At 49.6% G+C, this 22,625-nt stretch overlaps 8 protein-coding genes across 8 annotated transcripts; 5 read left to right on the top strand and 3 right to left on the bottom strand.

The window, feature by feature from the left end:
• Positions 1-5,009: 5,009 nt before the first annotated feature.
• On the bottom strand, positions 5,010-6,121 carry ACHE_50799S (endonuclease/exonuclease/phosphatase family protein; the record flags this gene model as incomplete). The annotated part of the gene is made up of 2 exons (XM_043280556.1): positions 5,010-5,524; positions 5,596-6,121. 2 exons carry the CDS (start codon positions 6,119-6,121, stop codon positions 5,010-5,012), a joined length of 1,041 nt encoding a protein of 346 aa, XP_043138123.1.
• A 1,114-nt stretch (positions 6,122-7,235) lies between these two features.
• Positions 7,236-8,525, top strand: ACHE_50798A (uncharacterized protein; the record flags this gene model as incomplete). The annotated part of the gene is made up of 2 exons (XM_043280555.1): positions 7,236-7,415; positions 7,470-8,525. 2 exons carry the CDS (start codon positions 7,236-7,238, stop codon positions 8,523-8,525), a joined length of 1,236 nt encoding a protein of 411 aa, XP_043138122.1.
• An 895-nt stretch (positions 8,526-9,420) lies between these two features.
• Positions 9,421-11,198, top strand: ACHE_50797A (serine/threonine-protein kinase; the record flags this gene model as incomplete). Its single annotated transcript, XM_043280554.1, has 5 exons — positions 9,421-9,427; positions 9,798-9,849; positions 9,906-10,116; positions 10,167-10,323; positions 10,378-11,198. 5 exons carry the CDS (start codon positions 9,421-9,423, stop codon positions 11,196-11,198), a joined length of 1,248 nt encoding a protein of 415 aa, XP_043138121.1.
• A 1,263-nt stretch (positions 11,199-12,461) lies between these two features.
• ACHE_50796A (ubiquitin-conjugating enzyme E2) lies at positions 12,462-13,291 on the top strand (the record flags this gene model as incomplete). The annotated part of the gene is made up of 4 exons (XM_043280552.1): positions 12,462-12,488; positions 12,556-12,567; positions 12,732-12,882; positions 13,008-13,291. 4 exons carry the CDS (start codon positions 12,462-12,464, stop codon positions 13,289-13,291), a joined length of 474 nt encoding a protein of 157 aa, XP_043138120.1.
• Positions 13,292-13,775: 484 nt separating this feature from the next.
• NUO49 (NADH-quinone oxidoreductase subunit D) lies at positions 13,776-15,314 on the bottom strand (the record flags this gene model as incomplete). Its single annotated transcript, XM_043280551.1, has 3 exons — positions 13,776-13,813; positions 13,866-14,586; positions 14,646-15,314. The coding sequence occupies 3 exons, from the start codon at positions 15,312-15,314 to the stop codon at positions 13,776-13,778; spliced, it is 1,428 nt and encodes a 475-aa protein (XP_043138119.1).
• Positions 15,315-15,738: 424 nt separating this feature from the next.
• On the top strand, positions 15,739-17,013 carry RPC40 (DNA-directed RNA polymerase core subunit RPC40; the record flags this gene model as incomplete). The annotated part of the gene is made up of 3 exons (XM_043280550.1): positions 15,739-15,783; positions 15,839-15,943; positions 16,039-17,013. The coding sequence occupies 3 exons, from the start codon at positions 15,739-15,741 to the stop codon at positions 17,011-17,013; spliced, it is 1,125 nt and encodes a 374-aa protein (XP_043138118.1).
• Positions 17,014-17,317: 304 nt separating this feature from the next.
• Positions 17,318-18,846, bottom strand: ACHE_50793S (NEDD8-activating protein UBA3; the record flags this gene model as incomplete). The annotated part of the gene is made up of 6 exons (XM_043280549.1): positions 17,318-18,069; positions 18,119-18,415; positions 18,472-18,551; positions 18,608-18,613; positions 18,666-18,767; positions 18,818-18,846. The coding sequence occupies 6 exons, from the start codon at positions 18,844-18,846 to the stop codon at positions 17,318-17,320; spliced, it is 1,266 nt and encodes a 421-aa protein (XP_043138117.1).
• Positions 18,847-19,188: 342 nt separating this feature from the next.
• TEL2 (telomere length regulation TEL2 family protein) lies at positions 19,189-22,375 on the top strand (the record flags this gene model as incomplete). Its single annotated transcript, XM_043280548.1, has 4 exons — positions 19,189-20,047; positions 20,097-20,534; positions 20,584-21,844; positions 21,898-22,375. 4 exons carry the CDS (start codon positions 19,189-19,191, stop codon positions 22,373-22,375), a joined length of 3,036 nt encoding a protein of 1,011 aa, XP_043138116.1.
• Positions 22,376-22,625: the final 250 nt, after the last annotated feature.

Below are 22,625 nucleotides of genomic sequence, written 5' to 3'. Positions count from 1 at the left end.
GCAATACTTTCGTCGGGATGCTGATGATTCAAAAACACCACATTCTTCAGTTGGTGGCATAATATCATGATTAAAAAGGTCCTCAAGAAACTGTAGATCAATTGATGTATGGCCTTGAATAGATCCTCGATGATTTTTTGTTAAAAACTCATTGGATCCATTACTACAGCCAATATATGGTGGAAATTCACCATGGACATTCTATAACTAGTTAGAAATCACTTGGAGCATTGTAAAAAGATTTAACCAACCATTTGGGTATGCCTCTTAAAAACTGGCTTGCAAGTTGGAAGCTGGTCAATGCATGCATAACCCTTATTGAAAAATTCATTTTTTGACCCATAATAGCTAGAAGTACTTAGTAATTGCTTCAAAGCTGTTTAGGAGATGTTTAAATACCTGTATGCATTTCATTTTCCAATATTTGCCTCCAGGAATTGGATATTCCTCTGAGTATTTCGAATCACATCCCAACAATTCTCATCAACAAATGTATGATGATAGCATTGAAGAAATGGATTCAAAAATTCACATGCGTAGATACCAGAGCATTTCCAAGTCCATCTTTTAACTAAACAGTTGAAAAATGGGCATTTGACTGGTCTCCTTGGTCCATGTTGTTGACGCCGTGAGTATTGAATCTGTAACTGATTAGCAAGCACTTTAAAAGCAATTAAAAAGTACTTAACAGTACCTCATGAACAAGCTGCTCCATTTCATTCTGTGATCGCCCTCTAGATGCAACAACATATGAATATCCATGAATATGACTTGTCGGATACTCTGGTAAGTCATCAATATATTCAATTTTTGATGTCTGGAGAGAATGGCTTTTTGAATTTGTGAGTTGTACAGGAATGCCCTATTTCCGCATTGAGCCGTTAGCAACCAGTTAACAAATACTCAATTAAAAAAATACCTCAACATTGGGATCAGTCTCTGGACTTGATGAAGTAAAATCTTCTCGATTTAACGATGTGATGGTTAGCAGGTGGCCAAAAAGGGCTACTTCGGCGGCCGTCTTACGAGTCCTGCTAACTAACTCCCGCCTTGGCATCAGGTGAGCGTATTCCCACGGCCACGGACTTTCCCTCCACGCCAGGCCACGGGTGTCATGTACCTTGAGGCTAGTTTCAAATGGGACTTTTGTTACTCTTTTGTTCAACACCATCTATCTAGACGCTCTCGCTGTGGTCGCTTCAGTCGCTGGGGAGAGGAGCCGTTTTTGACTCCCCCCTCAACCATCATGTTCTCTCCAGTTATAAGTCCCATCGTGCCGACCTTGTACAGTGGGATGCATTAAGTCTGAACCCCCCTTCCAGACCGCCATTCCGCCACCGCCTTCCTTTTTAATTAGTAATGACATTCCACGGGTTGAGCACTAAGCTCTATATACGACTCTATACAAGATGCCCCGTTCAAGAAATGCTGAATTGTCTCCTCAATTGAGATCACGTATATGCGAACTCCATGCAATTGGCTGGGGCGCCAAACGAATTCATAATCTACACCGAGACCTCTCTGTAAACACCATAAAGACCACTCTACGACGCGAAAAAGAGCGTGTCGATAATGTCACTTGCAAACGGTCTGGGCGCCCTCAACAACTTACAGAAGAGCAACGTGACCATATATATGATCTCACTGAAAAAAACCCTCATATTAAGATCCGTGATCTTGTCGATGAGGTGGATGGGGTGGTGAAAAAGCGCTCAATTCAAAAGTTGTTGCATGAGATGGAACGCCGCAAATGGAAGCAACTTCGTCGCCCTGAACTGTCAGAGATTCATGCTGCTAAGCGCCTTCAATGGGCCCGAGAGTATGAGAACTACACCCCTGAAGATTGGGCTAGGGTCCGGTGGTCTGACGAGTGTACAGTTGAGCGAGGTGCTGGTATTCGTCCCATCTGGAGTCTGGACCTTCCGACGACCATGTGATCAACTACGCGAAAAAGACGTTTGTACACGTCGAACAGGGAAAGGAGTTAAGCAGATGTTTTGGGCTGCTTTTGGAGATAATGTACGGACAGGTCTGATCCCCTTAGATGGCGACCCTGATTCAGAAAGAGGTGGAGTATCAGGGCGAGTTATCCGCGATCTTTATGAGGCATTCTTACCTGAATTTGTCCGCCCTGGTGATATCTTTATGCATGATGGAGCACCAGTGCATCGGGCGCACGTTGTGATAGAAATCCTCCAACAACTAGAGATAACTGTCATGGTCTGGCCACCTTATTCACCTGATTTGAATCCAATTGAGAACCTCTGGGTGATAATGAAACAGCAAATCTATAAGCTCTATCCTGAACTAGAGCACGCCTGTGACACTGAAGATACACGGGAGAGGTTAATAGCAGCAGCTAAGGAAGCCTGGCAGGCAATTGATGAGCAGGTGTGCATTAAGTTGTCAGAGACAATGCCGCATCGTGTTAAGGCTGTTATTGAGGCCGACGGCTGGTATACAAAATATTAGTTTTCTTGAAGGTTTAGACCGGCAGAAAAATTGAATATTATTAGTTGTTGAAAAGCGGTTTGGGGCAGCAGTATCTGGGGGGTTCAGACTTTCTGCACCTCACTGTACTTCCCTGCTTCCATCCTTCCTCCCATGAGCATCTTTCGCAGCGCTTGCTGTCCTTTCAAGTCTGTCCTCATCCATGAAACCGCTGTTATCCTCATTTTCTTTATCTCCTACTCCAGGCTTTCTTTGTTTGCCAGTTACCTGTGGGCTGTGCCGACCATGGCGCCTCACTCCCAACCAGTCAGATCTGATGACAAAGAGAATCAGACTGATGCCAGCTTCGACGGAAGCGGTACAGCAACGGCACTCAGGAAAGACTCAATGAGACCCGCATGTACTGGAATAGGTAGATAACTTCTCTTGGCCCTCAGGTGTCACAGGCTGCGCCTGTAGAATAAATGATATGTTATTCGGAGAGATGATCGGAGGGGTTACCAGACTACCTACCCCGCACGGCGTACATTTGTATATAAAGCTGTCCGATCGGACATCCGTTCTCCTGTTCTTCAACGAAATCTTTTGTGAGATAGCTAGTCATTAGCACTACGGGCTTAGCCCTTAACATCAGGCTATGTTGAAAGCTCACTGGTGACTCCCTGGCAGATATTGTCAGAGTACATTGGTCTCGACCCGGTACAGCACTGGCAATGGATCTCAGACTCAGATGAGACAGTCTGTTTCCTGTATGCATTTTTTTTTTTTGGCTGGCAGTGTGATATCAGTCACGGCAAGAATGGTCAGCACTGCCCAGGCATTGGGTACAAGAGCTCGCTTGAGTCATTTTGGAAGTGGTGACATCTTGCTCTGAAACAGGAGACGTCTCTGAAGAGTTGTTGGTTGGAGTTGCTGGAGGGGTATCCTGCTCGGCCTGTATGGGCAATCACTGGTTCACAAGGGGAAGGAAAGGGACCGGGGATTCCTTTCTTGAAGTCTCTGGCCTCGGCCGTTTGGGTGGTCGTTTGAGTGTGACGGGTTCCCGAGGGGAAGCGGTCGCGGTCTTATGGACTCCTCTGGCTTCCCCCATGTCGGTGACGACCATGAGATTAATGATATTGGCATTTCGTACTCAGTTTGAAGATTCTAAGCTGTGGTGGCTGTCCAAACGTGCTCGCTACGGGCTGTGGAGTGAAGCCGCCGCCTCATCAAACAAACATTTCCAAATCGACATTTCAGCAGCCGTGCCTGACGCCGCTGAGAAATTCAAAACTCCGCACACTAACAGCGACTGGTGGGGGGGACTACTACGTTGCGAATGATCTTTACTTCCCAGATCGGTCCCCGATTGTCCGGCTCTATGACCCCGTTCAACCGGGAGCGCGTGATGAAGGTCCATACGATGGGATATTGTGACTGGTGATGTCGATATTGCTTTGTTTCTCGGCGATGCCGTCTCGAGGGAGACCTGGAAGAGAGAAATTGAAGATGAGGGATACTCGACGGCCTGTCTGGAGGAAGTTTGGGACTTGTTAGAGATGGAACAAGCTAAATAGTTGCTATATCAGGAAATTTCAACCTCGAAAGTTCAACAAGTTGATACCTAATGTACACGCTACATTCAAAACCTCCCATGTACAAGTCTCTCTCCCTCACGCTGAACAACTGGTGATTTTTGTCTTTGCATATTTCGCTGCCTGGATGTTCAACACGTGGGTGGCCTCCCTCTCTTGCCAAGGGCGAAGGAAATCCTTTTTCAAGTCTATCGGGCCCCTGCCAGCCTCTGCCTCTGCGGCGTTGACTGAGTCCTTTGCAACCTCCAGATCGCAAGTGGGCCATCCCGCGACGCCTCCCTCAGGTCGCCATTTTCTCCTTGACCAGTCCCTCATCAACCAGGGGGGCGTCCTTCTCAATCTCCCCGTTCTTATTCTTTGGCTGCTTGTCACAAACCTCTCGATCGTATTGCTTCCGAATCTCGGCTCCTACACCTCGGGTCCCGTTGGCCTTTCGTCCGAACTCGACTCGGCCTCTTATAGACTCTGTTCAATCATTCAGCTTTCCTTTTCTTAGCTTCTCTCTTTTGATATTCTACTTCTTATACCTCCATTCATTTTCCCATGTCAAAACCCTCCAACAGTACATACATGTGCTAAAACCATTTCAAAGTCAAAATAGGCTTGTTGACACACCTCAGTGTCCTAAGCCAAGTGGCTGTATTAGCCGCAGCAGCTTCTTCCAGTTCCAGCGTCCGCGTGACAGACCCTTACATTCTGAACTGGAGCGAGCCTTATGTATTGGCCCTACCGCTCCACCTTAGATTATTTACACGCTGCAGAAGTGCATGACGGGCATTTATAGGCTATTTCACGGTTTTGAAGCCAGGGAATCAATGTAATCACGTGTGAAGAAAACCCGTCTGAATCCAGCTTCCTTGGCTGTACAAGAGGGTGCAAGGTCATGCTTATTATTTCCGAATTGTTATACTGTACTCTTTGGTATTCAGCTCAATTAAGCAAGGGTATTCAATCCATAAGTCCCATTATCGCCCCCATATCCCCCTAAACCAACCGAAAGACAGCCTTCAACCCCAAATGATCACTAACCCAAACATTCTCCCCCGTCTCCTCATCCTCCTCCTCATCGCTCCACTGCAGATACTCAACCCAAGCCTCCACCCCCTCCCCAATCCTCCTCAAGCTCTCCACCTCCACGCCCCCGCAAAACAGCACCTTGTCCGTCCGGCTGCACCCGAACTGCTCCCTCTCATGAGCCGGAGCCTGCTGGCCCCAGGTATAGCCCTTGTCAGTATCTTCCTGGCCGCCCAGGACAAGGAACGCGTCTTGTAGGTTGTTCTGCGCGGGGAGGGACTGGTCTTCGGGGGAGTTGGCATTGAGGTCGCCGGCGAGGATGGCGGCGTGGGGGGTTGGAAGGTCTGTTGCGGTTGTGGTGGTGGGGTCTGAAGGAGAGGGGATACAACCAGGGCCGTGCAGGTAGGTAGAGGCGAGTTGGAGTTGTGCGCGTCGACGCTCAGTGAAGGCCATGCTTTCGAGATGCGTATTGCAAAGGCGGAGGACTGCATAAGTTAGCGTTCATCCGACAAGAACAAACTCAATAAGGGAAAATCCAAAACAAGAGAAACCATACTTCGATCACCCCCAATAGCAACATCCACGAAAAGCGCATCCCTCTGCATAGCCGCCTTATCATACAACACCCGAAACACTTCCCTCACATCTAACCTTCTATCCACCAATGTGGTTGTCCCAAACATCGCAGACTTATTCCCCTCCACATCCGTGATGAAAAACCGCTCCCTAACCCACGGCGCAGCTTTGATTTGCTCGATATCCGCATCCAACATTTCCTGGAGGAAGATGATCGACGGGAGATCTTCGCTTCCGTGCAGATCGGAGAGGTGTGAGAGGGCAGCTGTCATGCGCCGTTCGGAGGCGGGTGCGATGGCGTCGATGTTCCATGTCGTGACGCTGATCCTGGGGGGTGTGGTGGTGGATGGGGTTGTTGGAGGGGTGGAGGATGTCCAGGTGCCGTTGGCGAAGTGGTACCAGCGCTGCGGGGTAGGGATTTCGAATTTCCTGCGGGTTTTGCCCAGTTGTGCGGCGAGCTTGTCGGCGAATACTTCTTTCCTTGCTAAAGTTAGTCTTTTAGTCATTGTAGTTGCTGTAGTAGCTGTTTTGCACTTCTTTTGTTGAAGGGATGTCAGAAGTAGGCGACCCTAAACAATGCAACAGAGCTGTCTCATGTGACAGTATACACCTCATTACTCAACCAATATTCCATCTCTGCAATCGTAGTCCGCTACCACGATACATGTCTTGTATACCGCCGCGAGGATGGTGGTTCAGAGGAGTCGTCCACCGGAATTGCAGGCGTATTGTTGATGATATCTTTCGATGCACGATATTTGGGACAGAAGCAATTAAGAAGCCCATAAGACCACCAATGATGCGATTGCTGTGGATTTTTGAGCGTATCGTTCGAGCACCGAATCGAATGCCTGTTTGCTTGCTTTGGGTATTTTCTCTCAAATATGAAGGCTGTTAACCAAGGGCCTGTATATCCAGAATGGATATACAATAACAAGATCAAATACCGCAGAGCACTCTGACATGAACAATTGCTGATTGTCAGGAAGACTCTGGGTCAATCATCCTGGAGATAGAAGAAAGAACAGGTTATAGGGCACTTTCCTGGGCAATTGAATAACTGATCAGGCCTTTTCAGTTGATTTTTGTGTTCATGATATCAGTATGCAAATCGAAAGTCCCCTATCTTTGTTGCCGAAGCATGCAAATTGAGGTGATGAATACGACAAAAGCGTCGAGAGGTATATACGGCTACTTAAACAGGATGACGTTACTTGGCTGAATTGGGCGACAAGACGCAGTCGAATCCGTCGTATACTATAGTAACCGTTTCATGAAGAAACATGCGTCGACTTGTATTTCTCGCGTTAAGCATGGACGAGAGTGTAGCCCTAGAGCTGTAGATAATTGGCAATAAAACTTGGGTGTGTATGTGTTTAGGGCGTTGCATGGCTTCCAAATCATGCAAACATCAAGTGTTAAGCATCGAAATTGCATTCAAACATTCACTGGTAGGTGTTGTGTTCCTGTTGCCATGGTGTCTGTCTACCAACGCGTTTTTGATTTGTATACATAACACGTCTTCTCATTAACACTTTTTCAGTCTTCCGTCTCAACCATTGTATTTATTTGTCGTGTTATGCAGCTCTTGGATATTTTGGATGGCATTCTCATAACAAGATGGCATCTACACGCTCACGAAAGCTCTCTACTTCTATCTTTTTTGACAAATCCTCGCTCCCCCATACGTCAGAGGAATGGGAAGTTGCACTTCATCAAGTCAAGTTCCTTTATACCCAGCGCCAATACAAACAATGTGCGTCTCGTGCAGAAACTCTTCTTAGCTTCTCAAGAGAGCCTGTAAGTCTCAATTGTTTGACTATACTCGTCAAGCTACGCGATTAACAAGACCAGATCCACGCAGTCCACAAAACCTACCTCTACTTCTACAGCGCCATATCCTACGAAGCCTTAGGCCGTGCCGCGCACAAATACTCCAGCAACAAACTCTCACTTTTGCACTCCGCCCTAGACTGCTTTACGACCTGCAGCGCGGTTCTACCATCGACCATCACGGTTTCGGACTATGGCAGGGGCACAAGCATGGAAGACATAGACGAGTATGAGACGTCGCTCGTAGACGATTCAACGCCGGGTGACTCGCCTGATTCTTCGTTCCTGGAGACAGAAGCTGAGAGTCCGTCGACGGTTGGAGGGCTTGTGGGTAGTCTTACAAGAATCATTGATGATTCTATGGCATGGGATGAGGATGATCCGTTTATTTCTCACGAGCATGAGCAGGTTGATCAGGATGTTAATGTTGGGTTGTTTAGACTTCCAAGGGAGGAGTCAAAGGGGAGGCTTATGCCTTTGCCGCTTCAGATTCGGAAGCCTGATGCAGGGAGCACTTGTGCAGAGAGATCTTACCGTCCGTCTCCACTGCCTATCAAGATTGTCCCATTCGAAGCAGAGCACACGGGATCCGGGATTACCGAGAGCCAAGAGCACAGCAAATACATCAAATCAATCACACGCTACAACAACAGCATCCATTTCCTCCGCACCCAAATAACCACCAACATCACAACCATCCACACCCTCATCACATCAATCACCAAACTCCAACGCGCCCGCAAGGCGTCCCGAGCCCGAAACCTCCGGCGCGTAGCCTCGTTCTGGAGTTTCAGCCCTGTCCAGCTCGGCGAGGATACTAGCGATAACGGCTGTCTCGGTAGGAATCCTAGCGCCGGAGCTAGCGGTAGCCCGAGTGGGTCACAATCTCCTGAATGGGGCGGGGCGGAGGAGGAGCAGGAGCAGCAGGAAAGCAAAGCCGAACGGATTGCGCGATTACGGGCAGAGGGGTGGAAGACGGTTGGGGTGAGGAATGGGCGGCGGGGGTGGAAAGGGGCTGCATACTACGAGGCGTACTGTAATGGGGTTTTGGACGAGTTATATTTGGGGGAGAGTTGAGAGCCGTGGTTGAGATTGCCGTGGGTGGAGGAGTGGTTATTCGTCATTTGTCGGTGCTATTTTGGTGCATTATTGCATTTCAACCTTATCTCCGTTTCGGTCTACTTTTGTGCAGTCTTGGTGTGTACGGAGTTGTGTTAGTGTGTGATAGATGACAGAATCTGTTTCATGTTGGTGTTATGAAAATCCTCAGCTTTGACCAGCGCGTTTTTACCCTTAATCATATGAAGAGGCTCTATTCTATATGCGTGGCTGTGTTGCATGCCTGTACATACTTGTACATGAAACTACAAATGCCTCTACATACATAGACCCATGACAAGGCTGATTGTGGCTGCCTGTCCTCGTGCACGAAGTAGAAGCTCCATATTCGTTCAGATCGATTGTTATGTAGAAGGCTGAATATCAAGTGTGGCTGTGTACTTAGACTCACGGGCGGCCCAGACCCTTGTCAGTCTCATCTTCTTTCTTGAATAGAGTACAAGTATCTCATATTTCTCAATTCTCGTTGGAGATTTACAATACTCTCGATCCAATCTCTCTCTGTCTACTCTGTATATCAGGTGTGTATACTTTCTGCATACGAATACTCCCCCGCTGGTCCTCGGTCTCCTGAACCGCAATGATCGTTGTTCGACCCGACAATCACTAACCATTCCTTCTCTTCAGCTCGATCTTTCCCTCTCAATCCTTTCCTTCTTCTCGATCGCACTCCTCCTCCTCCGGCTCTCCTTCGTTCTTTCCTTCGCTATCGATTCTCAATCCTCGTATTCCTTTTCCCTCTCCATCACTTTCACGTGCGGGGTTCTCTTCATCTTCGTTTCCCGCGCCAACCACCAAAACCCACCGCACACTACAATTCGAGCTCTGCGCGGCTGTTCCTGATCCAGACAAAATGAGTTGTGAGTGGGATGCTTTCTTTCTTTCTTCCTTCCTTCAATTTTTTCTTTCTCTTTCTCTGTGTGTGTATGTGTGTTCGATCAATTGTGTCATGTCCGTCTGTCATGTTGGCAGTGTGATTGACGCTGTTCCTGAGACTGGAATCTTGCATAATTCCTGCTGCCTGTGCTGAGCCAGCTCATCACGACCCTATATTATGGCGCTGACGACGTTTCTCGTGGCTCTTTGGAGCGATACTCTGTGGTTGTTGGAGACGATGGCTGTTATGTGGTTTTATGGTCTGAATCTCGGTGGATTCCTCGTTGTGTTTTGATTTTTGCTTCTCGCATCATCGGTTCTGCCCCGCGATCTGGATGCTAACATCTTTTCCAGTCTCTAATATGCTGAATAAGCTCTCGGGGCAACCAGAGAGTTATGAGAAGAAGTACACACCATTCACCCTCCCACTTCCACGACCGTTGCTTACCATTACCGATATAGAGCTCTGTACAGGTTCGGAAGAACCCTCGGTGCAGGAACATATGGTATCGTCCGCGAAGCCGAGTCCACCGCCGCTGGAAAGGTCGCCGTCAAGATTATTTTGAAGAAGAATGTCCGTGGGAATGAGAAGATGGTCTACGATGAGCTGGAAATGCTCCAGGCCCTCAACCATCCCAGCATTGTCCACTTTGTCGACTGGTTCGAATCGAAGGTGGGAGTCCTGATCTATATTAGGTTTTTCTCGGGCTAACCAAGGTCTAGGACAAATTTTACATTGTCACCCAGCTCGCCACTGGTGGTGAGCTGTTCGACCGGATTTGCGAATACGGAAAGTTCACAGAGAAGGATGCGTCGCAGACGATCCGTCAGGTCCTCGATGCAGTCAACTACCTCCACGAGCGCAACATTGTCCACCGAGGTTGGTGCCTTTATCCTACGTCGCCCAATCGCTACTGACAATCTACTCTTTTAGACTTGAAACCCGAAAATCTCCTCTACCTCACCCCCGCACCCCACTCCCCCCTCGTTCTCGCAGACTTTGGTATCGCCAAAATGTTGGAAACCCCCACCGAGCTCCTCACAAGCATGGCTGGTTCGTTTGGTTACGCCGCGCCGGAAGTTATGCTCAAGCAGGGCCACGGCAAGGCCGTCGACATGTGGTCACTCGGCGTTATCACCTACACTCTTCTCTGCGGTTACTCGCCCTTCCGCTCGGAGAACCTGTCCGACCTGATCGAAGAAACCCGCAGCGGCCGCATTATCTTCCACGACCGCTACTGGCGCGACGTCTCCCAGGACGCCAAGAACTTCATCCTCACCCTTCTCCAGCCGGACCCGGCACAACGTGTCTCGTCGGAGGAGGCTCTCAAGCACTCATGGCTGAAGGGTGAATCTGCCAGCGACCGCGATCTGTTGCCTGAGATCCGTGCCTACAACGCCAAGGCCCGTCTCAGGCGCGGTATTGAGATCATCAAACTCGCAAACCGCATCGAAGCTCTCAAGATGCAGGAGGATGACGGGGAAGACATCCCCAGCCCCGCAGATATGGCGGCATCTGCCGGCGCCGCTGACAATGAGACCGAGCCTTTCCCGTCGACTTCGCCCAATGGCAAATCGTCTCCTGGCTCTCCCGAAGGTACCCCTGGTACTACTAAGAAGCGGAGTCTGAGCAAGATTGCACGCGGGGCCATCTTTCGGGAAGTCGTCCTCGCCAAGGTCCGCGAGGTCAAGCAAAATGAGGAGCGGGAAAGGGTCGAGCGGGAGGCCCGTGAGAAGTCGACGACTCATGCTTGAGCTTTTTCTATTTCTGTTACTCTGATTTCTGGTTTATGAACGTCTGCTTTACATGCCGGTTATGCTTCTACATCTTGATTCTTATATGCTGGGTTATGGTTTGACATCGGGATTGCTTCGTGCATATAATTTTGATGATTCCCCGTCCATTATTCTGGGAGCTTTTGTTGTTGATTTGGAATTCGTCTATTGGAGATTCATACCAGAACATACCCAATTTGGTGCACGTTTATGTATGTAGATATGACCATTACACTGGGCTGCTGCCTCCCAGCTCAACATGCAATAATTATATCATCAGCAGCAGCTCGCTTATAGTTAGCGGTCTTGGCACGAATCTATAAAGCTGCCTTTGCATCCAGTTGTTTGGACTTTCTTTCCTCCTCTTCTCTCCATCTTAACGCACGGGCTTTACGCATGTCAGTGAGCATTTATCCAAGACTGTGTTTTTGCTGGTTGCAAATTATTAGTTTGACTGCTTCGGTTGGTCTTCGGATTGGTTGGAAACTTTTAAACCCCTTACTACCTTGCTCCTTGGAGTTCGGGGTCTTCTGCTATGTACTCCGCAGAAGACTATCGATCTTCTTTTCACTGCTGTTTGCCTCCCTTGAGGAGGCTTGTAGAGAAGAGAGCTGTATGGTCTGTCTTAGTTGAGTTCCATAATGCACTCAGTGGTTTTGTAGAACCCTATGCATAGAGTAATTCGTTTGTGTAGACCTGGTTCCCATGGACGATTCACCATCCATTATTCTGAGTTTGCTGTTGCCAGTTGGAGACCATACCCCTGGGCTTATGTATTAGATATGACCTGGTCATCAAAACAAACTACTTCCGTCTGATCTGTCATGCTGTACAATACTCTGAATATTCGTATAAATCATGTGCCAAACGCTTTCGTGGCGTCCGGGCCAATAAGCGGCCCGGGCTTGTCCGCAGGTGATTTTGTCCTAGTCCCCTCGTGTTCGGCAGTAATCACTTTATTACTGCCTATCCCCAGTGTCTCTCTATTCTCTATCTGTCTACTTCCCTGTCGCATTGTCTTACAGTCTCTATTTCGAGCGTCTTCGCCGGTCTCCATTCCCACGTCAGCGCAAAACCCGCGCCGCGATCTCGGTCTCAGTTTTGGTCTCGGTTTCGGTCTCGAACGTCATACAACGACCGGTGCGACATAACGGTACATGTCGCTGTACAGACCAACAACAACGTTGATTGAGGATTTATGCAAGTACTGCTTAGCAAGGGACGGACGATATAGTGGTCAATATGTTCGCTGGGAAGCGTTTGAGCAAGGTTGCCCCTTCTCCTACCCCTCCATGTATATATGATTCGATTGATACTAAACATGACTGTGGAATAGGAGCTTGCTAAGGTATTCCCCCCTCGTCTCCTGATCCTGATCCCTGATCCTGATCGATATACCCATTCCGTTCTATCGTCCATCAGTCCCATCTACATTCGACACTGGCAATACATAATCCCGCAATCCCATACATACCATCGCAAACCCAGAGCCTCCAGCTAACCCGTCGACAGATGCAAGGCCATCTCCCCCCGGGAATCACCTTCGCCAAATCCGACAACCTCGAAGAATGGCAAATGGACATCCGCGTCCTCGACGACAACCCGCTGTACCAAAACCAGATCTACCGTCTTAAATTCACCTTCAGCCAGAAATATCCCATCGGTATCCTTCTCTTTCCAGCCCATTACCCTCTACCCCCTTGGCTTTATAAAAAACTTTTTTTTTTTTAAAAAAAAAAAAAAAAAAAAAAAAAACCGCAATCCAAATACTAACGAAAGATGGTGCAGAACCCCCCGAAGTCCAATTCATCTCCCTCCCCGCCTCCCACGAAACCCCCCGCCCAATCCCCATTCACCCACACATCTACAGCAACGGGATAATCTGCCTGGACCTGCTCAGCACGGCGGGCTGGTCGCCCGTGCAGACGGTGGAGAGCGTGTGCATGAGTATCCAGAGCATGTTGACGGCGAATACCCGAGATGAGCGGCCGCCGGGGGATAGCGATTTTGTGTCGTATAATAAGCGGCGGCCGAGGGATATTAATTTTCAGTATGATGATGATAATGTTTGATTGGCTCTCTTTTTTGGGGGGAGTATATATTTATAGAGGATGGGAGGATAAGGTTGCATGCGCTGGCGCTGTCCGGTGTCGTTCATATTTGGTTATTGTTATGTTATGTTATCATCATGTTATCCATAGTCATTGGAGTTGGTAGAATTGGTATAGTTAATTATGAACTTTTGTTTTTTTGGACACCTTAGTCTACCATACTCGGACAGAGTTGAAAAGAAGAAATGACATGCACTATACACAGATTTATAACAAATCAAACCAGACAGACAAATAAAAGATGTAGAGGACAGGACATGGAAAGGACAACGCCGCAAAGAAATGATACAGCTCAGTTACACCGCTGTTGGTTTTCCCACAGAAGACCCGGGGATAGGGAGAAGAGAAAAATGTGTTTATCTTCTGTTTTTCGTTTTTGTATTCTTGTGTATAGTGTTACAGAAGCACCAGAAGATAACAATAAATAGATATCATTCATACCATTCTACCGGTCGACTTCACCGAACACAAGATCCATAGTACCTGATACAGTTAGCACACGCAAACAGTGCTGGGGTTGCGGATAGAAACTCACCAATAATAGCCACAGCATCGGCCAGCAAGTGACCACGCGAAACCTGGTCGAATCCACCCAAGTGGGCAAAACCAGGAGCACGGATCTTGCACCGGTAGGGTCTCTCGCTACCGTCACTGACCAGATACACGGCCATCTCACCCTTAGGAGCCTCAATGGCAGAGTAGGTCTCACCAGGGGGAACAGAGTAACCCTTGGTGTACAGAAGGAAGTGGTGGATCAGAGCCTCCATGTTCTCCTTCATGGCCGCACGGGGAGGAGGCGAGACCTTGTAGTCCTCGACCTTGACGGGACCAGGCGGCATCTTGTTCAAGCACTGGTGGATAATGCGGAGGGATTGACGGAACTCCTCCATACGACAGAGGTAACGGTCGTAGCAGTCACCGTTGACACCAACGGGGACGTCGAACTCGACCTGGTCGTAGGCGTCGTAGGGCTGGGACTTGCGGATGTCCCATGGCACACCGGAACCACGGAGCATGACACCAGTGAAACTCATGTTCAATGCATCCGCGGCGTTGACAACACCAACACCCTGGGTTCTGGCCTTCCAGATACGGTTGTCTGTGAGAAGTTCCTCAGTTTCATCGATACGGTCACCGAACTGGGTGGCCCATTGGTAGATGTCGTCGAGGAGACCGATGGGGAGATCTTGCGAGACACCACCAGGGCGAACGTAGGCGGCGTGGAGACGGGCACCGGAAACACGCTCGTAGAATTCCTGTCAAACAAGACTCAGTCAGTAGCCGTCTATGGATACCGTCACTTCAAATTACATACCATGAGCTTCTCACGCTCTTCAAAACCCCACAAGAAAGGTGTCAAAGCACCAACATCCATTGCGTGGGAGAGAACAGACATCAGGTGGTTAAGGATACGGGTGATTTCTCCAAACATCGTCCGGATCCATTTGGCTCTCTCAGGAAGCTCAACGTTCAACAGCTTCTCGACAGCCAGCGAGAAGCACTGCTCGTTCGTCATCATAGACACATAGTCCAACCGGTCAAAGTAAGGCAGAGCCTGCATGTAGGTCTTGTACTCAATCAACTTCTCGGTACCACGGTGCAGCAATCCAACGTGAGGATCAGAGCGGACAATCTCTTCGCCGTTGAGTTCCAGAATCAACCGAAGCACACCGTGAGCAGCAGGATGCTGGGGACCAAAGTTGACAGTGTAATGGCGGATCTTGCGGCCGACCCCTTCGTCTTCGGATTCCAGGCCTGCGGCATACTCGGTGTCAGGTCTGCCTTCCTTGTTTGCGAGGTGTGTAAAGGTCGGGTCGGTCGGGATGAGTCTCGTCGCTTGGTAGCTGGTGGGCTCGGCCGCTCGACGAGGGAGGGAGGTGGCTATCGAACGTCTGGAGATAGCAGTGTGTCTGTTCAAGGTGGAGGAGCGGAGACAAAGCCTTTTGGGCGCATTGCCCGCCAGGCGAGCAAATGGAGCAGCCATTCGGGAAGAACGGAGAGGAGAAAGAGGACGAGGATAAGACGGTATTAGGAGGGGATTGGGCTGGCGGGTCCTCAGTCCGGAGGGCAATTCAACGCAGCGACTTTGTCAACAGCGGATGATGCTTGGGATGTTGCGCCGAGATGCAATTTGGTTAGGTCACGTGCTACAGCTTGTGGTCATCAAGCCGCCTCTGGTTGGCCTTTGACCAGTTTATTTCGCACCCAACCAGATCCATCCGCCGCCCCTCAGGCAGCCGGGAGATTGTCCGTTCCGCCAAAATTATGGCACTAGTGTCTACGGAATAAACAGGTTACCTTCTGCCTCAGGCAGATAAAAATTTTACTGCCGGTTCTGCTCCGCCGAAGAAATTATCTTGAGCGTCACTCCAGCTTCAACCTCACCATTAACCATACTTTAGACCACAATGGCGCCTTTAATTCCGTCGCAGGAGGAGCTGGATCGCAGGCGGGTATGCTTGAAAAGCTCTACCAAAAGTGAAGGACACATTGCTAACTGCACTGCAGCTCGTCGGCATCAATGCAGAGACCGTGACCAACATTCCCTCTACAGACTTCCCGGGCCATTGGCCGGGTGAGTCGCACGAGTGGTCGTTGGAAAAGTTCAAGAGGGTATGTCTAATTAGTGCCTGCAACCCTTGTATCGATGCGGTTCCATAGGAACTTTCTCTTTCATTTCTCGCTGCTTCTGACACATGCGACAATAGGATTTTAACATCGAGTTCCACCGCAACGAGCGGTTCGAAGCCACATTCTCCCTGATCGGTGTCGATGCAGCCATCGCGAATGCCTTTCGCCGTATTCTTATGGCCGAAGTGCCAACCCTTGCCATCGAATTCGTCTTCGTCCACAACAACACCTCCGTAATTCAGGATGAAGTCCTCGCATCGCGATTGGGTCTGATCCCCCTCAAGGGCTCCGTCGAGGGTATCAACAGGATGCGCTGGTTCAAGAAGCCTGCGGAAGACGACCCGGACAGTGGCAGCACGCCCAGCGACTACAACACCATTGTCTTGCGCTTGGATATCGAATGCACCGAGAACCCCGACGCTGAGCGGGGAGAGACGGACCCGCGCAAGCTGTACCGCAATGCGCACGTCTACGCCAAGGACATCACTTTTCATCCTGTTGGTCGCCAGGAAGAGTACTTCGTTGGGGACGACGCCATCCAGCCCGTTAACCCCGACATCCTGGTCGCCAAGCTTCGCCCGGGACAGAAGATCGATATGGAACTGCATTGTATCAAGGGTATCGGAGCCGACCACGCCAAGTTCTCCCCCGTGGCCACGGCCACCTACCGTCTTCTCCCCGACATCAAGATTACGAAACCCATCATCGGAGAGGACGCCAAAAAGTTCGCCAAGTGCTTCCCCAGAGGCGTTATTGGGCTGGAACCCGTTACTCAGGAAGAGGCCGCCCAGAAGGGAAGCGGGTATGAGAACCAAGCTGGCGAAGTGAAGGCAGTTGTGCGCGACCCCTTCAAGGACACTGTTAGCAGGGAATGCTTGAGACACGAGGAGTTCCAGGACAAAGTGAAGCTTGGTCGCGTGCGGGACCACTTCGTCTTTAACGTCGAGAGCACCGGCCAGTTCGACAGTGATGTTCTCTTCCTTGAGAGCGTCAAGGTGCTGAAGCTCAAATGCGCAAGATGGAAGCGCAACCTGTCGGATCTTATGCGGTAATTGATGCTATTCTTGGATGTCGTTTCTTGCGTTCTGGGTATATCATGCATTTATTGGCGTTGGCTTTCTTTTGTTGTCGCTTTCAGTTTTGTTGTACAGTTACAGAAAAGAAAGTGTTTGTTTTGTCTGTCAAAAGTTATCTGACGGTGGTGTCTAGTCAGGATAGAGAAGTCTGGTCAAGTTTCGAAGAATACAGCTTTAATTCTTAGACATGGCTTCCTAGCTGCTAAAGCGAATAATCGTATATATCATGTCTCATTTCAACAAATAGTTATCATTTCATCCGCGGTGCGGCACAGTTCTCTCATTGGAAGATCAACTGGTACCGGAAATCAATCAGATACGCAGGATCACTGACCGCAATCTCCTGGCCATTCGTCACCAGATCCTTAAGCTTGAGCTTCAAGTGAGGCCTCGTTTGCTCCTCCAACTGAGGAGGGAACCGCTGGTAGAGCGTCTTCTCTTCCGTCCGCATACTAGGCTTCTTCAGCTGCGCTTCGGCCCGCTCTCCAAGACTTTCGATGAAGGCCTCCAGCGTCATATTCGAGTCAACAGTCATCTTGCGCGCAAGGTTTCCGCACACGGGGCAGTCGGGCTTCTTCTCTGCTTCGAATGTGTAAGTGTAGACACCCTCTTCTCCAGCGTACATCATGTAATTCTCCAGATATGGGTTGCACGATGTGGCGATCTTCAATGCTTCAGAAGTAGTGGAGGCTGCGATAACGGCGTTGGTCGAGGCAATGGCGGGGATGATGTTCTTCACTACTCCCTGTGTCATCTGGAATGTCACTCCGTGAATGTGGAACTGTTTCGCTCGTTCGAGGGCAGTCTCATAAACCCAGCCGATGTGCTCCATGTCGTCGCTATCGAAAGTGTCGTCTTTGCGCCGCTCCTGCCAGGCAATTTGGTGTGCCCATTCAATACAGTGCTGGGGCTGTCGGGGAATGGTCGCAATTGTGCAGAGGGGAACGGCGGGACGAGGAGCGTGCATATCGAGTTGGCATTCAATGCAGGATGAAAGAGTGGGCAGAATAACACGGGCTTGACCCTTGAATCCTGTATCGAGTTAGTTCCGCGCAGGGTACTTGACGATCTTGAAACATACCCTCTGTACCGCCATCGATAAGCGGCTTCAAGCTCTCAGGGTTCTCGGGATCAAGCATTCCAATCAGTGTCGAATTAATCCACCGCCTGGCCTCAATGCTGTCAAGACCGCAGACGATGATCTTGAACTGCATGTAGTAGTCTTCATCTTTATCCTGGATCTTGCCCACGTACGGGGTAATCTTAACTCCCTTCACTCGCTTCTCAACGAATGCTGCAGCAACCTCGGCTTTAGGCTTTCCTATGTCGGACTGTCGGAATAAGAACTGTCGGTTCAGGTTGGAAATATCGATTGTGTCTGTAGATCATGTTAGGCCAATGCTTAATGAAGCTGTATATCCTGCAGGTACTTACCCATGTCAATGACATGGATGTCTTTGAATCCGGACAGCGCAAGGTTCTTCAGAATGTCACATCCTAGACCTCCGGCGCCACTGTTGTCTCAATTAGCGGCCACTCAAAACGGTATTAACGGTACCTCTAGACAAACATAACCCTATAATTCTAGTAAGTAAATGGAGCAAAACCCATCTCATGAAAAATCTTACAAGACTTTTGATGATTCTAAAGCATCTATCGTCTCTGGACCAGGGACCCAATCCTCATCGCTGGAAGGGCCCGGCTTATTCAGGACCTTGTAAAGAGACTTCCTGCATAGTGTCAACAAGCGTTTCACTTGATTGCATGAGTTCTGCCCTACCATCGAAGTGCAGGGTCTACAGGTTTCATTGTTGCGGCTGCGATGTTGATAGAGCTGCGATAAGTTCCCCGCTGGCAAGTAGTCGTGGCGCCTGAAAACGATGCGAGATTATGAACGGAGAGCGAGAATCAAATTAAGTTCATAAATCTCGCCGTGGACAAGATGAAAAATATATTTTCACAGAACTGAAATGCCGAGAACGTTGATGGTTCTGGTGAGGTTGCGAGCTGTAGGAGATAGTTGAATGATTGAATCAGCGGCACGTGACAAATTCGCTCCATACAATCTCCTCCCACTTTTTAGAGGTCGCGACGAAGGACAGGACTCGCTACGAGGGAAAGAGACGAGAAAAGAAGGATTTTTATAAGAAAATGGACGGCCTTTTAACAGCGGTCAAGACAGTTACGCGCGACTCGCGACCGTCCCTAGAATCTACAGCAGATTCTAACCAGCATGGCTTGGAGCGCTGCGCAAATATATCAATGAAGTCAGCCAGAGAACCAACATCCCCAACTTATATTCTGGACGTGCTGAAGTCGAGACCCGATCATGATCAACTCTTACAAGTGCTCGGTATACTGGATCCATCGAACAGGAGCATCACGCCGGATCAATTCGATATCAGAATCCCAAGCCCGACATCAGCTCAAATTCTCCAGACCTTAGTCAGCGCCACTATTCCTGATATCTGGGATACATTAAATATGAAGTCCAAGGATACCAAACCGGCTGGATCCAAACTACGAGCGGCACTATTAAGATGTTTATGCAGCGTTGCTGGTGTGAGCTCGTTGGTGGCCCAGCTTCGTTCCTTGATAGCGGCTTCCCGTTCATCGTCCGCAGAGGCAAAAGGCTCCAGCAGTGGCATTCGAGTTAGAGATATTCTTGAAATACTGTCTGCTCTGTTAGAGCCAAGTGACTTTTTGTTCCGGGTGTATACGGATATCTCTGCTGTCTATCCTAATGAGACGCAGAAGCAGGTCAGCTGGCGAGAGCTCATTTCTCTCATTGCCGCTAGTAGGGTCTTGTCCACTGCAGCAGAGTCTCTTACATTAGTCAACGACCTCCCTAGATTAAACAAGGTCTCCTGGGTTGGCGACGGCCCGAAGTATGCGTCCTGGATAGGTGATAATATCTGTCGATTCTGCTCAAAGATCAACTTGAAGAACGAGAGTGCTTGGAAAGCGATTGCGTCGTTTACAGGGCGGGCAATGAGCCTTGGATATACAGGTATATACGTGTTGCCAAAGTCAAGTTGTCCAAAACTGACATCGCATAGGTCAATTGGTCAGCGGTGTTTACAGCGGCCTTCTCATTGATCAGACCTTTCCAAAGCAATTCAGCACACTTGTCGACCATCTACGGATGACGGAGCAGGTAGCAGTGACAGAAGCCGTCTTCCGTGATGTTGAGAGAAGGTTTCTCTCGGAAGACCTCTCCATGGAAGCAGACCCGACTTCAAACCAAACGATCGGTGGCGTGGCAACTTTGTGCTCAAACATTATCTCCAATCGACAGCACCTCGAAAGTCAGGTCGTAGACTGGCTTTCAAAAGGGCAAGGTGGCTCAATTCAGACGGTTGGACTACGCCGAGCACTTTTGGCCATGCTTGCAGACAACACTGGGACAGACTATCTGAGAAATCTATTCATAAAAAGTCTCGAGCAGTTTGGTGACAAGTTCTACATTAAACATGCACCAAGCAGGTGTCAGGAAGGTATGGCTTCGTCAGACTTCTTCTGCATATGAATTCTGACACGGCGTAGCGAATACTCAGGTCGTTCTCCTGGCCGCCAGTTACCTCCAGCGAACGGACCTTATAACCGTGAAAGAAATAGGACGTTCTGGTATCTTTCTAAGCGGTGTCTCGAACCGCCTGGCAGCATCTTCCACCAGGGCACGCTTCTTGGGTATGATCGTCGGTACTGCCATCTCGCAACTGATCGAGGAGGCTGGAAAGGGCATGAAATTCGACCTCGAGGAAATTGAAAGTGAAGAAGCACTGTGGTATATGGATCTCATCAATACGAAAGACTCCCTTGGGTCTCTAGACTCAATCCGTACTCCGACACCCAAGGCGCAGAAACCTCCCAGGAACTTGTCTTCAGATCCTACTTCCCAATCGCAATCTAAACCGCAGTCCTCTAAGATTGTGGCCATCGAAGAGATAGAATCCGAAAATGAGGAGGAGGAAGAAGAAGAAGAACAAGAAGAAGAAGACGACCTAGTCCCCTACGAGAAACCAGACGACGACCCATCCGATGACGATAATGACCCAACCTTAGTCCAGAGAAATAAACCAACAGCACCGGTGTACATCCGCGACCTTGTAACATACCTCCGCGATACAGACAACGTCGACCGCTACAACCTTGCCATCTCCAGCGCCCCATCTTTGATCCGCCGCAAGACCGGCTTCGGAACCGAACTCACGGAGAACATCGAAGAACTAGCCCTCACCATCGTCGGCCTCCAAGAGCAAACTGACACACCGAAATTCCACGAACACAGATTACAAAGCATGATTGCGCTCATCGTTGCGCAACCGCTCAAAATGGGCCGCTGGTTCTCTGCGATTTACTTCGAAGGCGATATATCGCAAGTCCAGCGCTCCGCGATCCTCACAGCTCTTGGCCTGAGTGCTCGCGAACTCGCCGGCAACGGGGAGGAAGATTCGAAAGTCCTGGGTCTCCCCGTGATACCCGATGCTTCGTTCCCGTCCAAGCGATTATCAGAAAGTCTGGAAGCGCTGTACAAGACTGACGAGTCGCCCATCGCAAGCTTGACCAAACAACTCTCACAGGCGTCCCTCCAACCCTTAGCTGCAAACGCCGCAGATTCAGCCTCTGGCCCGAACGCACTCAAAGTAAGAACCTTCTCCTCGCGAATGGAAGTCGAAAGGAAGCGCCAGCAGCGCGAGGCCCAGAAACGCAAGTCAACAGTCAAACATCTCCACAAGGTCTTAGCAGAGGGATTCTTCTACCCACTAAAGGGCCGATTCGACATGATGATGCTGCAGTTTTCCTCGTAAGCACCTCCATCCCCCTTCACATCTCAGCTCCAGTAACTAACAGCTCAAGGTCCACCGCACCCTCCTACAACCCGTTCGCAACCCCCCACCTCCTCGCCCTCTTCCTCCAGACCCTCTCCCTCATCCTCTCCACAACAGGCCCGCACACTCCCCTCCTCCCAAACCTAACCCAAGAATCCCTTTCCCTCCTCCTCACCCTCCACGCGCGGCCCGTCTCCGACGACGCGACCATCCAATCCGCCCTTCTCTCCTTCTTCCTCGCTGTCGTCGATCTGAATATTTCGTCCGGCGTTACTGGTGAAGAGCGACTAGTGACGGACTTTGCAGCGCAGGTTATAGAGTTGAAGGAGTGGGCTGGGGAGCTGTTTGAGAGGATGCCGGCGGGTGTGGCGGCAGTTGGTCCGGGTGATGATGATGCGCAGGGGCAGGTGAGGACGTTGGCGGCGGGGGTTATGGTTAAGTTGGGGGAGGTTATGGAGAGGTATCAGGGACGGTTGATGGGGGTTGGGGTTGGGTTCAAGTATTGATGTGCGCGTACATGTGCATTGGAGTATGGTGATATAATGGATTTTGAGGCATAGATTGTGTGTCGGCTGTTGAATCCATGGCATAAAAGCGTTCACTACTATAATTGCCCATCTTATCCGAACAGTATCGTATCGGACCCCCGTAGTAAAGATGATCCCCCGCATCGGACCTCCGCATTTCATCACTTCCATGTTCCGGATCTACGCATGATAAATATCAACCTCGCCCTCACCATGTCCAGGTAGATAC

The sequence above is a fragment of the Aspergillus chevalieri genome, chromosome 5 (assembly GCF_016861735.1).
Source record: "Aspergillus chevalieri M1 DNA, chromosome 5, nearly complete sequence".
In the NCBI taxonomy this organism is placed as follows: Eukaryota; Fungi; Ascomycota; class Eurotiomycetes; order Eurotiales; family Aspergillaceae; genus Aspergillus; species Aspergillus chevalieri.
This window is presented reverse-complemented; position numbering and strand designations above follow the sequence as displayed.